General features: G+C 41.5%; 1 protein-coding gene across 2 annotated transcripts in view; it reads left to right on the top strand.

Moving 5' to 3' along the window:
• The first annotated feature begins 737 nt into the window (after positions 1 to 737).
• Positions 738 to 14,961, top strand: part of UPF1 (UPF1 RNA helicase and ATPase) — a 28,147-nt gene continuing 13,923 nt past the window's right edge. For both annotated transcript variants that reach the window (XM_037886031.2, XM_037886030.2), the window contains exons 1-8: positions 738 to 1,210; positions 8,708 to 8,850; positions 9,869 to 9,958; positions 10,938 to 11,105; positions 12,032 to 12,212; positions 13,159 to 13,320; positions 14,136 to 14,220; positions 14,408 to 14,506. In XM_037886031.2, the coding sequence (XP_037741959.1) occupies positions 992 to 1,210; positions 8,708 to 8,850; positions 9,869 to 9,958; positions 10,938 to 11,105; positions 12,032 to 12,212; positions 13,159 to 13,320; positions 14,136 to 14,220; positions 14,408 to 14,506 (1,147 nt within the window). In that variant the 5' untranslated portion in view covers positions 738 to 991. The remainder of the gene's footprint in view (positions 1,211 to 8,707; positions 8,851 to 9,868; positions 9,959 to 10,937; positions 11,106 to 12,031; positions 12,213 to 13,158; positions 13,321 to 14,135; positions 14,221 to 14,407; positions 14,507 to 14,961) is intronic.

Below are 14,961 nucleotides of genomic sequence, written 5' to 3'. Positions count from 1 at the left end.
CCCTCATCTCAACCTCCTGGGGGAAGGGGACAGCTTCCTCACCGACAGTGTGTGTGTGTGTGTTGGGGTGGGGCAGCCTGAGACCTCCACCCACCCAGAGGGGGCAATTAGAGACCACCCCCTCCCCACCAAGGGGGGCAATCAGAGATCATCACCACTGGGGCAGAGAGAGACCTCCCACCTCCCCCCATGTGGGGCAGCTAGAGACCTCCCCCACCACTACCAATGGGGGCAGCGAGAGACCCCCTCTTCCTCCCCTACTCATGGGGGGCAGTGAGAGACCCCCCTCCTCCCCCACCACTACCCATGGGGGCAGTGAGAGACCCGCTCCTCCCCTACTCTTGGGGGGGAGTGAGAGACCCCCTCCTCCCCCACCACTACCCATGGGGGCAGCAAGAGACCCCCTCTTCCTCCCCTACTCATGGGGGACAGTGAGAGACCCCCCTCCTCCCCCACCACTACCCATGGGGGCAGCGAGAGACCCCCTCTTCCTCCCCTACTCATGGGGGGCAGTGAGAGACACCCCCCCCTACTCATGGGGGGCAGAGACTCCCTCCTCCCGCACCATTACCAGGGGGGAGGGGGCAGCGAAAGGTTCCACCCCCCCACGGGAGAGGCGTGGCCTAAGGTTACGGCCTAGCTCGGGCCCCACCCCCGCGCCTTCCCCCCCCTTCCGGGTGTGCGTGCGTGCGTGCGTCACGGCTCCACGCGTACGGGGCGCGCCGCGTCGTCGTCCCCGTGCGTTCCGCGTCACCCTGGCCTGGCGCGCGGCTGCGGCGGCCGGCCTGTTCCGCTCCCAGCGCCTCGGGATCGGTCCCGCTGCGGCCCGCACCAGTTGATTCGGCTGCGTCCGGCCCAGGGGACGGTTGCTTCGTTGGCGTCCGGCCTGGTGCGCGCGGCGGATCCAGGGCCTCGCGTAGCGCGCTGCGCCGGGCTCCGTGAGGCGAGGCCCCGCCGGCCTGAGGGGGGAGCCCCGCTCCTCGCCGCCGCCATGAGCGTGGAGGCGTACGGCCCCAGCTCGCAGACTCTCACCTTCCTGGACACCGAGGAGGCCGAGCTGCTCGGCGCCGACACCCAGGGCTCCGAGTTCGAGTTCACCGACTTCACCCTCCCCAGCCAGACCCAGACCCCGCCCGGGCCCGCACACGGGGGCCCGGGGCAGGGCCCGCCGGGCCCGGGGCAGGGGCCGCCCGGACAGATCGAGGCACAGGTGAGTCCGCGCTGTGGGTGGCCTGGGCGGCGGCTTCCTTCCGCCGTGGGGGGGCCGGGGAGCGTGGGGCTGAGCGACGGGCCCGCCCCTGTCGCGGGGCCCCCGCCCAGCTCCCCCGAGCTTCGGCCTGGCCCTGGGCTGGGGGTTCCCCCGCGGGCGGCCGCAGCAGCGCGCCCCGGAAAGGAGCCCCGCTTCCCGGCACGGTGCGGGCCAGGCGGCTCCTCTGCAGCTGGGCCTGAAAGCCTTTTCCGCCCTTAGCCCGGCCAGGGCTCCCGCCGGCCCAGGCCCGCGGCACCGCGCCCGCGGGCTGCGAAGATTTGCGGGCCAGGGCAGCGCTGGGGCCGGTGCCCTTTTCCCCTCTGAACACACATGGCGGGCACGGGGGAAGCCCTGCGAAAGTGTCCGGTTTCACGGTTGCATCATGAAGAATTTGTGACTTCCTGCGGTAGCGAAGTGTCGCTGTGGGGAGCAGCTGGCTGAACCCTGTCTAGCCTTTGCTGCTCGTGGAAAACCAGGAAAAAATCCGGTGGCATGTCCCCTTCCCACTCTGAGATTTATTTTTGAGGAAACAAATTCTGGAAAACATTTCCTGTTTCTAAACTATTTCCCCCCCCCCACCCCTCTTATTATCCATCTTTTCCGATTGCATTGTTGCTAAGCTGGTTTGTTGTGGGTTTGCATGTGTGTATGTGCCTGTCAACACAACCTGGGATTGAAGTTTAGAGACTTTTAAAATGTAATGGGCAAAATAGAAAATATTTTTAGGGAAATGTGATGGCAACGAATATACCACTATGCATTAACCTTGTGTAGTGTCTTTATTGATATTGAAAAAGAAGGGAAACCAGGATTTTCTTGGAATAGTGAGTGAAAGAAAAGAGGAAGTTAGTGGGATACATGTACACAATAAGAAAAGGAGTACTTGTGGCACCTTAGAGACTAACCAATTTATTTGAGCATAAGCTTTCGTGAGCTACAGCTCACCTCATCGGATGCATAAAGTTTGAAATACTATAATTGAGGGTAACATAAAATTTAGGTTTTATGACTCTGTATGTGGGGAAAAAAATTACATTGCTGTTTTTAAAAAAACCTGAAGCTTCAAAATTGCTGTAATACTTAAAAAGATCACAGAATATGCAAATTAGTCAACTGCATGGACAAACTTCATAGACAGGTTTCAGAGTAACAGCCGTGTTAGTCTGTATTCGCAAAAAGAAAAGGAGTACTTGTGGCACCTTAGAGACTAACCAATTTATTTGAGCATGAGCTTTCGTGAGCTACAGCTCGCTTCATCGGATGCATACTGTCAAACTTCATAGACAAGCAAATACTGATATAATCCCAATACCAATAATGAGCTGTTTGTAAACATGTAAAAATGTAGAAATTAAAATGCAAATAAAAAGATGAATTGAAGTGCTATTAAAATAACTTTAAGATCCCAATTCAAGAATACTGTGCGGACTTTCATTTCTCCCTTTACTTATGAAGACTTATATTCAGAGTTCTGTTCTCTCCTACAGTTGTCAGCTGCCTAAGGCAGAATTGGGGATACAACTCCCTGAGCTGTTTTAGGTGTTCTTGATGTGTTTTACTGTAAGAGAAACCCAGATTCCTGAACTCAAGTCATGGCAGTTAAAAGGATGCTCAGTTCATCTTTATTGGTCTCTTTACTCTGTGCACTCTGATATCAGATCTTAGCAAAAACCCAGATTGCATATATCGAGACAGAGGACTTTTTTTTATAGAAGATTAATAAATAAAAGAGGTGGAAAGAGTAACAAAATTGCATTTTTTCATGCTCACTTGGTTACCACCTTATCCACATGCTGTTTGTATAGAACCTTCTAGTTAGATTACCTATACAGTAATCTTCTACATGTATAGAAATAATCACACATCCTACAAAAGAGAACCATACTAATATCATATGTTGTCCTCCCAAAAGTCTTTAAAGTCTTTTGTAGATTCTAAATAAATTATACTTTGTAGTTCTATCACATCTGGGTAATGTTCCCTTCAGATTTTTCTGGTTAGGAGTCTTACAGATGCTAAAATTCCCTGGCTGAGGATTAATACCAAATACAGTTTCCTTTAAATATGTGGTTAGAAAGGAAAACAAATGCAGAAGTTAAAACCTATGTGCAGTATGTTTAGGTACTAACAGATAAAATCTGTAGCCATCCTGTGGAAAAAGTTGTTTTTATATCTCTTTAACAAGCTGCTGAAACAATGTCTTTAAGACACTTTTACAAACTGTCATATTTTTCTTGATACTCATTTTGCCTCCAAATACTTGTTTCACAGCTTGATTTTTTTTTTAGATGTTGTACAGGCAACATCTTTTGATGTTTTGAACCACAACATAGCAAGAACTATAGCAAAGCTAAGGAGATCTAATCGTGTTATGTAGCTGTCCAGTCCTGTACATTTTAGCAGACTCAACTTGAGGTCATATATAGATTGGGGTCTTTCCCAAAGGCTTCTGGGAGATATTTTCCTGCCTTAAGTAGATACATAAATTTGTAATCTGCCTGTGCAGGAGAAGTAACTAAAAATATAACTTAGAGGGCCTGAAAGTTGATCACTTTTAAGTATTTTTTCACTTCATTAAATCCAGTTTAATCTTATTTTTAAATATGAGCACATTGTTTACTTGCTATGGAGTAATGTTCAAATGTCTCCCTAACTCCTAGGTGTTAGGAGGAGAGAGAGTTAAATATGTTTCCTTCACCCACTCTTCTAACATAGTATGGGCAATTGATTCTTCTCTCCATCATGACTTTCTTCCTCTAATGTATGTTAAACCATGAATTTGAGCATTTGTTGAAGTCGGGTGGTGTCCCACCACTGACAAAAGGTATAAGGGGGTCAGCAGTGCAAAAGTAATGGCCATACTATTTTTTCTTGCCAAAAGTCAGCTGATTCAGCCAGCCACCTGTAGCTCATACATAATTGGCCTTTTTAGATGCACTATGTTGTTTCTGATTTTTTCACTACAGCTTCTATTTGCTGTCTTACCCCATTGTCTCTTATAGCTTGTTTGTTTTCCATTTCCCCACTCTTCACAGTATTCTCTAAACTAGCATTTAAATTTGTAATGTTGGCATATGTAAGTTAATACTTACTAACAAGTTTTTGAAGGTTAGTGTAGACAAGTCACACTCTCTCTCTCTCATATGTGCTAAACTGATTGACTACATCAGGAAAGGAAGGATAGTCCAGTGGTTAGGGCTCTAGCCTAAGACATGGAAGATTTGGATTCAATTCTCTGCTTTACCAGACTTCCTTTGTCACCTGGGGAAAATCGGTTAGCCTCTCTGTCAGTTCCCAATCTGTAAAATGGGGATAATAGTTCTGCCTCACCTCAGAGGGGTGTTTCGAGGATAAACATTAAAGATTGAGGTCTTCGGGTACTATAGTAATGGGGGCCATGTAAGCACTTACAGTAGAAAAGTAGTGTGCCTTGTCTACGCTAAGTTTTAAAATATGTAAGCATGTTAACATCAAACCTTATAATATACTAGGTAGACAAAGCCCAAGTGTCCTAAGATTTGTACATCTTACTGAGAAACCATGGTTTGACTGCTACCATTGTCTGTTTTGTGATTCTCATTTTCTGTATCATGTTAAACTTAGATTGTGAGCTGTTTGGGGTTCGCTGTTTTGGTAAGGTACCTAGCACATTTCTGGATGCTTAAAAAATAAATACTCGTGATGGGACGGTACGCTGTCCTGTCCTGGGGACAACAACCGTGCCATGCTGGAATGGGTCTTCCACCCAGTACATAGCCCTGTAGCCTGAAATGAACCCTGTTTATGTGAATACTGGAAGAGTTCCATATACTTGTTTAAGTCATTAGTGTTTATCCCACTGTAGCTTTAAGCTTGGTACCTATCTTATAAGTGGAAGGGCAATAAGTGGATACATTTATGCCTATGTCTAGATCAGGGGATTGCCAGACAGTGGTGGTTTTTTGTTGTTTTCCTTCAGAAATTTAGAATGGCACTTCCATGATATTTGGTTACCACTGACTTGGGAAGTAGTCACATATTCAGGAGAAGCCTCTATTCAAAGAATCTTTCAGCTACTTTACCTAAACAGGATAATGCTGCTCTGTAATTTTCTCCTGAGTCTGATAGTGTTGCTGATCAGTTCTGCAAGGGAAGAGAACAAAAATGCTGAAGGACAGACTAACTCTTTTGTGGTGTCAGTATTTTTGTTTAAGCCCCCGTCTTTCAAAATGTTTATTACTAGGGTGCTAAATTCATATTTTAAGATGAACACAAGACTTCTTTAATAAGCAATTTGTGCCAGATCCTTAACAATATGTATATAGGCTAAAATTACAAGCAGGTTTTGAAACAGTAGTTGAATCACTTCCTTATTACTTGCCTGCCAAGCCCTGAATCTAGGCTACTGATTGTACCTAGCAACAGGTGACATCACGCAGCTCCGTATGATATCTTGGGTGTAGCTGACATGGTCAGTTGTTGCAGGAGTACGGCACAACTCTGCTCTTAGCTGTTGAAATACTATTAATTTCAGTGCCCTTTAAAATGAAAACCTGTACAGTTCCACAGAAGCTAATTATCCACTTCAACATCTAAATTTATATAAGCAGCCAAACAGTCTGATTACAGACAAGGCAATTGACAAGTTTAATATATAATTGCTTTTTGAATTTAGGCCATTTACATTCAAAGTGCACCGGTATGTGCTCATATTTGTACTGTAAGAAATTCAAATTATTTGAAGATCTGAATACGCTTTTGTCATGTTTCATGGCCCATTAATGATATTTTACGGTTACAAAATTGCTCTATATATTTAAGGAAGTTACCAGTTATCATCTTTTCTATGTCTTCCAGGGGACTGTTGTGCAGTCATTTAGCTGATGAAGTTTGAATTTGTCTGTCTTTGGAGTCAATCCGACATGCTGTTGTTCGGTATTGCAATCTCTCTGGCCATTGGAATTCTTCTTTCCTCTATGAACCTTGATTCCTCATATAGCAGCACTCTTTAAGCCCCTGGGCTGACTACAGATCTTTTAAATACAAGCAATACTTTGAGGAGGTAGTTACACTAAAGAGCCATACTTTTAGGTTGGATGGAAGGTGCTTGGTCCTGTGCCTTGTACCACACCTGATATATTTTTAGCTTGCAAGTGTTAGTCCATTCTAATTTGTATTTTGTAAATTAGAATTTACTTGATTTTGAGATTAACTCTGGAATTGGGTGTTAATTAACTATGGGGTACTTGGATATCTAGATGAGAGGCATGCAATGAAGCAGATTTATTTTGTTCTAATTTTATGTAGCTTTTGCAATACTTCTAGAAAAAACTAAGGCTGCTTCACTGAGAGATGTAGTGTTCAGACAGCACTTTATCTCTTAATATGAAGTCTAGAAAGAATGTGCCTCTGTCACTCCTTGGTCTTGCTCAGACTGCAGAGAGGTTTATTCAGAAAATCGTTGAGTTTATTAATGGGGACAACAAAAGTCTGAAGAAACTTAGAAATGAGGTCAGAAGCCAGCATTTTTTGGATTTCATTTTTTTAAGGTTTACCATCTTGTCATGAGGATAGAGGTAACGAGTTTCTCTGTGGAAATGAATATTTCATTGCCTAAGAGAACTAAAGAAATAATTTGAAGGTGAAAGTAGATATCAAGAATAGACTTTACATTAAATGTCTGACTTGGTAAACTCATTAAAATATTAAATTAATATCCAAATTGTGGGCCTCACACTGACCAAATCTTAAGCATTAAACTATGACATTCAGAGGCAAATATTTGGAATGCATTTGCCTGATCCAGTCTAATTAACCTAATCCCCATAGAAGAATTTAATTATATCATATGTCCCTTGAGAGTGTCTTTCTTCTGTGGAGTAACTTTAGCCAATAGCACTGTTCCAAAATGTTATCTTGATTAAGCCTATGCTAATCAATATGCTCAGATTGTGGTGTTTGTTTTCCCAGACTTCATACCTGAAGGTGGATTTGGGATTAAGCAATATTCCTCTTTGTGTTATTCCTTGCTTGCGGCATGATCTTTCTTACAAGATGATAGATCAGATACGTGGATGGGGTGGACAAAACTTTTTGGGACATACATCCTGGCTTTGTTTCTTTTGACACCAATATATTAGCGGAGCCAATTTGCATAAGTGTGTGACAAGCTAATTATTTATCTGCTTTCTAAATGTTATAATTGACACTGGAATTAAACTAGAGCACCTATAACTAACTCTGTGTGGCAATGGCTGCTTTAATCTGATACACTGAGTCAGATTCTTTTCTTGATACCTTCATTACTAGTAACAGAAGCACCCAAACCTGAAGCACTACAGAGATGCTGGGAGAAGTGGTAATTCAGCTACTGCATTCTAAATATCCCTGAAAGTGTGATCATTTTATTGCATACGTTTTCTTTGTGCTTATCTCCAGTGTCTGAGGAGCTAATGTGACATAAGCATAAAAGGGACAAAATATATTTGTAGCATGCATAAGATTGAGATTTGGAGCATTAACTTTGCTCATACACATCCTGAGTCAGTGTTGCAGAACAGCATGGTAGTGGTGAATAGTGCTCCATTAGTGAAGGTGTAGAGCAGTCACTCTTGTTGTACAGGCTTTGTTGTTCTGGATCTTTGAAGTCATGTTTCTCTGAAACTTTGCAGACAGGCTGTCTGTTCAGACGGAGTCTTGCATAGTTTGTCTGGATTTTTTTGTAGTGATAAAAAGGCATTATTTGGGTTTTGAATTGGAAGAATCATGAAATAGCTAAAACAAGCTTGAAAATGTCTTATCATATATAGTAATTTTCATACCAGTTCTAATATGCACAGTATTTTGTGATGCAGTATGTTATATAGCTAATATTACTGCATTTGTGCATTAGGTACTTTTTGTTAAAGAGCATCAGACACACTCAAGGAGAGCATTGAATGATGATCTGCTTAGAAACAATTTTTGCTTAAATCTGTTTTCTGTACTTCTCTTATTTTTTAACTAGATTTACAAAAACAGGTTATTTTTGTTTGAGTTCATTTACTCATTGATGTCCTCATGTAATGGAATCAATAATTTTGATGTGCCAGACAAAAGATTCTGGCCTTGTGGGCCAGTAACAACAGAAATAGATACTGGGGGGGGGAGCATAATTTGTTGTTTGATTAAATTCTGACTATGGGCAGAACAGCAGCCCATCTATATTCTTAAAGTTTCCATATTTATTTTATTGGATTGTTCTAGCATCTCACATATAGACTCATATCAGTCAATATTTGTTTTGTTACCACTGTATACTTCAGTATTATCCTTTCTTACAACTACTTTTCTCTCCAAATTAGACCCTTTCAAAAACTTGTTACATTATCATAAGCACTTGTGAAGTAGATTAGTGCCCCAACCCCAGTCTTTCTGGCATGGGGTATAATTTATAATTGGGGCATTGACTATATAACTTCTATCAAATTTCTTTTTTAGGTTAATGGTCCTGATGGGATCCTCCAGAATGGTGCAGTGGATGATAATGTAGCTAAAACCAGTCAACTGCTTGCAGAATTAAACTTTGAAGAAGATGAAGAAGATACCTATTACACCAAGGATCTTCCTGTGCACGCTTGCAGGTAGTCTGAGATCTGCATGAACTTCAGAGGGAGCCTCAATTAGGCTTAAGTAATCACACTGAAAATTGTATATATCTTAATGACATTGCATACCCAATAAATATCAAAAGGACACTGGAATTGGTGTAAATATGTAAGATGTAAATATATCCTGTTTCACTGTAGCCAAACTTAAAAATTAATAAGTTTGAGAGCCATTTTGTACACCTTTTAGTGAAGCAGTTCCTTCTTACCCAACATAAATAACCTTCTTTCTGCCTTTAAATGAAGCAGCAGTCCAGTGGTTAAACATACGAATGGAAATAGGATTTTAGCTTTAATCCTAACTCTGCTGTTGATTTGTAATTTTTGGGAAACTGACAGATTGAGTCAGTTGCTTATCTGTAAAGTGGGGATATTTACCCAGCTTTCAGGGGTTTTGAAGACTAATTTAATGGTTGTAAAATGTTCTGAAGGCCTTGGATGGGAGGTACTCTACAGAAGTGACCAACTGAAGTCTTGAGTCCTGTGTAGTAAATACACAAATGCTCAATTAGCATACAAGCAACAGGTACATAGCTTAACCTAAATACTAACAGTACTAGTCCACTGCAGTTTCTGCATATTGTAACACAGTATCATAGTAAGGAATAGTGCTCTCTGGCAAGGCACTATATACATAATATGTGAGGCAAAGAACCCTTTCATATAAATTCAGCTGCTAAAATATTTATCTCAATTAAAACTGGGAGATGTTTAACCTCAAAATGAGAGTTTAGTTAGTGAAACTTGGATGGAAGTGTCTGAGGCTGACTTGGTGGTTTAAAGTCTGAATTGCAGAGCATTACGAAGATTCTGTCAAAATGAAAATTAAGAGTTTGGAATAATAGTTTAACCCATCTCACACAATTTCCCTAGTGCCGCCTAGTTGCCAGTTTCAGCTTATGTCTATAGTTCAGTGAATGGTCTGTGCGTTTTTAATTGTACATTCCCATAAATAGTTACCTGATTATTTTTACTTTTCCCTCTTTGATTTTAGTTACTGTGGTATCCATGACCCAGCTTGTGTGGTTTATTGCAATACCAGCAAGAAGTGGTTCTGTAATGGGCGTGGAAATACATCTGGCAGGTAAATGACTAAATGATGGAAGTGGCAATAATAAATTCTGTTTGTAGAGAAAACAAATTAAGTTTCTGATGCAGCCTACTTCATTTTCTCATGTGATTGACTCCAAAAGAAGGTTGGGTTTTAAACATCCACTTAAGCTTTTAACATGCACAATTAACCTTTTTTAAAAGAAATTTGCTCTGTGGATCTGCATGTGAACTTTCAGCTTCCTTCCCCACCCAATCTTCCCATTATCACCAGCACATACCAAGGAAATTATCACCTCCTCAGTCAGTGACTTAGGAGAGTTGCCTGAGTGAAGCTAGCCATAGTTTCTTTGGTCATTTGTCTACTGCATGAACTTTGTTTCCTCTCCCCTGCTGATGCTCAGAAGCATCCATAATTGCTGATCTTGCCCTGCAGTTGATCTGTAAGGGAGCCCCTGACTTAATTACTAATAATTTTTTTAAAAAGATGTGTGTTTTCCCTGGGAGCCAAGTCATTCCTTCCCATCTGTCCAAGGGCTTGTCTACACTTACAGCTCTGCAGTGGAGTAGCTGCAGTGCTTAGGAAACACCCTGCCTATACCGGGAGAAGTTCTCGTTTCAGTGTAGGTACTCCACCTCCCTGAGAGGCAGTAGCTATGTCAATGGGAGAAGCTTGCCTGTCGACATAGCACTGTTTTCACCGGGGGTTAGGTCAGTATAATTATGTCACTCAGGCATGTGGATTTTCTACACCCCTCAGCAACATAGTTATACTGACATGAATTCCTAGTGTAGACCAAACCCTAGAACAGCACCTTCTCATCAGCTGAGTGACGTGCTGGTGGTTAACTTCTTCTGTTGGCAAAAATAGCAAGTATTTGTAACAGACATTCTTTGTGTTTAGTGCCAACTGATCTGTTCTGTTGTTTTAAATTAGGATTAAAACTGAGTCTAGTGGCCAGAATTGTTTTCTGCATTAACTGCATACGAACTTGTGTGTGTTCTGGTTTCAGCCACATTGTAAATCATCTCGTGAGAGCAAAGTGTAAAGAGGTGACTCTTCACAAAGATGGCCCTTTGGGAGAGACTGTCTTGGAGTGTTATAATTGTGGATGTCGTAATGTGTTCCTCCTTGGCTTCATTCCGGCTAAGGCTGACTCGGTAGTCGTATTACTATGCAGGTGAGAGAATCTCTTTTTGGGGGGAGTTCAAATAAAGGCTAAAGCAGAGCAGAATTTGATGGGATAGCCACATGTATTTCTAAAGGGCAATACTTCCTGTTTTCACGTAATACCAAAAATATTTCTTGCATTCTAAGCTGTCATCAGGCACTTTGTGGGTGAGTGCTTAGGCTTCATATGTTAAATAACATTTTCCAAGGCATATTGGAATAAATACATTTTCTTTTATTCTGGGAAATCATCCTAGTTTTATGAAGAGAGTCTCAGGTGGTGAGTCTTTCCTTTCATTAAACACATTAAACTTTTGAATAATTTTATGTCCGATATACCAAAGTAACACCTCTAGTTGGAAGCTGGCACATTGACCTCTAACTGGAGTGGGGTCCTGTGGTTCAGACCGACAAGACTTCTCTCAGCCCATAAGATTACAGCCGTTCAAGAGCAGAGTAATCTTACATTAAATTGAAAACGGTGCTGTAACAGAACATAGTCATGAAATCATGGTCTCTCCTATATCTGATAAATGCTATAGCTTGCAATTTATCTGGCAGTAGAAGATCCATTTCTATGGTAAGCTTCTATTCCCTTATTTAATTATGTAATGGCATATTAGAAATAGTCCTCTGTTTCTGTTCTGTATGCCACCCTAATGAACAGTAACTGAATCAGAGGCACGCTCTTAGGAACTTTCTACCTTAGATGCTAGGATTGTCAGAGTGATGCAGTATCATTCATGAATATTTTGAGAGCGCTCATCTCCATGATATAGTGGCAAGTGCAGCATCTAATCATTGTGGACTCTTGGCCCAATTTAATTTTTGAAAATATTGAAAGATTTGACTTCAAAAGCATAACTTCACATGGGTAAACTAGTTTTAACACTTGTCTAATTTAATAAATTCATTATCAATATCTTGATTGTGCAGGCAACCGTGTGCCAGTCAGAGCAGTTTAAAGGATATTAATTGGGACAGCTCACAGTGGCAACCTCTTATCCAAGACCGCTGTTTCCTTTCCTGGCTGGTAAAGATTCCTTCTGAACAGGAGCAGTTGAGAGCACGTCAGATTACAGCTCAACAAATTAACAAACTGGAAGAACTCTGGAAGGTATGTGCCACTCTAAATTAGGAATGTGTAGCCAAATATTAAACATTCTGTGTATTTAACCATGATGGAAGAGACCTCCTTATTAACCATTTGTATTATGCCATAGGTTTACAGAGCATTTTACATTCATGCAGACATGTTCCCCACACCGACTTTACCATCCAAAGTCTTGACAAACTGGACATAGGATAGCAGTTCACGAGAGTGAGGGTTTGGGAGATTACTAATCAGATGGAAGAAAGGATTGTTTGGTTAATAGTGGATAATGCTTTGGGTTCTGAATTTTTGTTAGCAGTCTGCATTTTTGAGTAGATCACAAAATTCCAACACACTTGATCATTTAACATTGAAAGGACACTGCCAGTTTAAACTGTATTTGTAAAACCAAATTTCCTTATCTGTATTAACACATTAGATTAAAGTTCAGTTCTACTCTAAGCAATGATTATATACAAATATCTGAGTAAGGAGATGCCAGTCTGCTCTTGATATTCAGTCTTATCTAACTTCAGTGACAAACTTTTACTTCTAATAGCAGTTCAGAGACAACCCAGCTAAGGGAGAGCAACTTTAATGAGTTTGCACAGTTTTAATTGAGGTTAGAATTTTGCGTTAGGTCATTTATTATTGATAGTGGTGTCTGTCCCAGAGAACACAACTTAACTTTCATGTCCAAGTCCGAGCTTGTGGGGATAACAGTTTAAAAAACAAACAAAAAAAACAAAGCTGATCAGAGGTCAGATGATGGTAAATAAGAAACCCCGTGATGCTGTGTTTAGTCACTTTTTAGAGGACTGAATTTTTGGTCTGAAACAGTTTTTAAAATCTACTTTACTATCCCTGTACTGTTCACTACTCTTATCTCAGCTTTGACAATGAAAGTCTGGTCAACTTGACGTTCTGGATCTCATGCCTTAGAACTTAATGTACCGTTTCTCAATTCTAGGAAAATCCATCTGCAACCCTTGAAGACTTGGAAAAACCTGGTGTTGATGAAGAACCGCAGCATGTCTTACTTAGATATGAGGATGCTTATCAGTACCAAAATATTTTTGGACCTCTAGTCAAGCTTGAAGCAGATTACGACAAGAAACTCAAGGAGTCCCAGGTAGTGTGATTGAAACATTGAAAGATGCTTATTATTTAGTTATACTTAAGCAGTTCAAATTGATAACATGAAACACCTGGCTCCTAACAATAGAAAAGAGAAGATTTAAGTGAAATAAACGTAAGGCTCTTTACTACAGTAGCAACTGTCACCATTATCATTACTTGTACCATAGGAGGTAGATGGAAAATGATCACACAGAATTTAAAGAGATTGGAGGCGGGGGGTGGGGTGTATGACAGAAAGCAACAGTGGTGCTACTGGGTTTTAAAACATGTCTGAATCCTTAGTCTCTCCTTCCTTCCTTTGAGAGGGAATCTCCTTCTTAGTCTTTAGAGAATGTGATTCTGTGGAGGACATCCCAACTTTGAGAGAACTGTTACCAGTTTCATTGGCATTCTGTTGGGTCATCTCCTCCATGGAACCACACTTGCCTATCTGCCAGTTTTGGATTTCTCAGATGGGCTCCCAGCGGAACTTAGGGTGTCGTATGGGGGCACATAAACACCTGGCATATGTGATTAGCGCACACGCTTATGTACAGTGCCTGAAATTCAACATCTTTGGGGCCAAAAGCAGCATTCTTGAAGAAACAGTAAAGAAATTGGAGATGATGGCTCAGTACCTCAATGGTGCCAGTTGCTGGTAAGTAATTCAGTTTTGTAGAAATACAGTTGTTATGCAAATGGTATAAACTCTTTAAGTGTTTGTAAATATTTGGCTGTTCTGAGCATTACAGAAAAGGAGGATAGTCAAGAAACATCTCTGGTACAATTCTTTTAGAAAGTAAAAGATGCCTTTTCTTTACTACTTAGACCCAAGATAACATCACGGTGAGGTGGGACCTGGGCTTGAACAAGAAGAGAATTGCTTACTTCACTTTGCCAAAGACTGACTCAGGTAATGATGTCTAAGTTATATCTTAGATTGTTTTGAGCTAGGTATGTTGTAACCAGTAAGTAACATTAAAATTGCATACAGTCTGATGGTCTGTCTTGGGGTATAGAACAGTTTTGTTACTTTTGTTGGAGGGTTGATTTACCAGCACAGACTTCAAAAATAACTGCTTGAATGTTCTTCTGTTTAGATATGCGTCTTATGCAGGGAGACGAAATCTGCCTGAGATATAAAGGAGACCTGGCCCCTTTGTGGAAAGGAATTGGTCATGTTATTAAAGTTCCTGATAGTATCCTTTACTTTTTTTTCCAGAGATGCAGATCATTTTACTGACACAGCTGCACTGTGACTTGAGTAGTTCATCAGTTTGATCTCAGTGATACAATAGTGGGATTGAGGCAGTTCTTCAGTGGAAAATGGAGGTTTCTGTTGCTTCCAGCCCAAATTAATTCTTTCACTCATGCACGTAAAGTACTTGTTACCTTGGGGAGGTTGCTTAGTTTCTGTGTGCCTCAATTCCACATCCGTACAATGGGGTAATAGCACAGCCCTACCTCACAGGAGGGTTGTGAGGATAAATACATTAAACCGTGAAGTGCTTAGACACTACAATAATGGGAGTCCACAGAAGTACCTGAGATGATCTGCCCACAGGAGACAGGAAAAGAGGAAGAAAGGAAATTAACTGTTAAACTGCTTTAATCACTGTCCAGCTGATGCCCACGGATCTGCTTATATTTCCAC

This window comes from Chelonia mydas, chromosome 25 (genome assembly GCF_015237465.2).
Source record: "Chelonia mydas isolate rCheMyd1 chromosome 25, rCheMyd1.pri.v2, whole genome shotgun sequence".
Taxonomy (NCBI): Eukaryota; Metazoa; Chordata; order Testudines; family Cheloniidae; genus Chelonia; species Chelonia mydas.
This window is presented reverse-complemented; position numbering and strand designations above follow the sequence as displayed.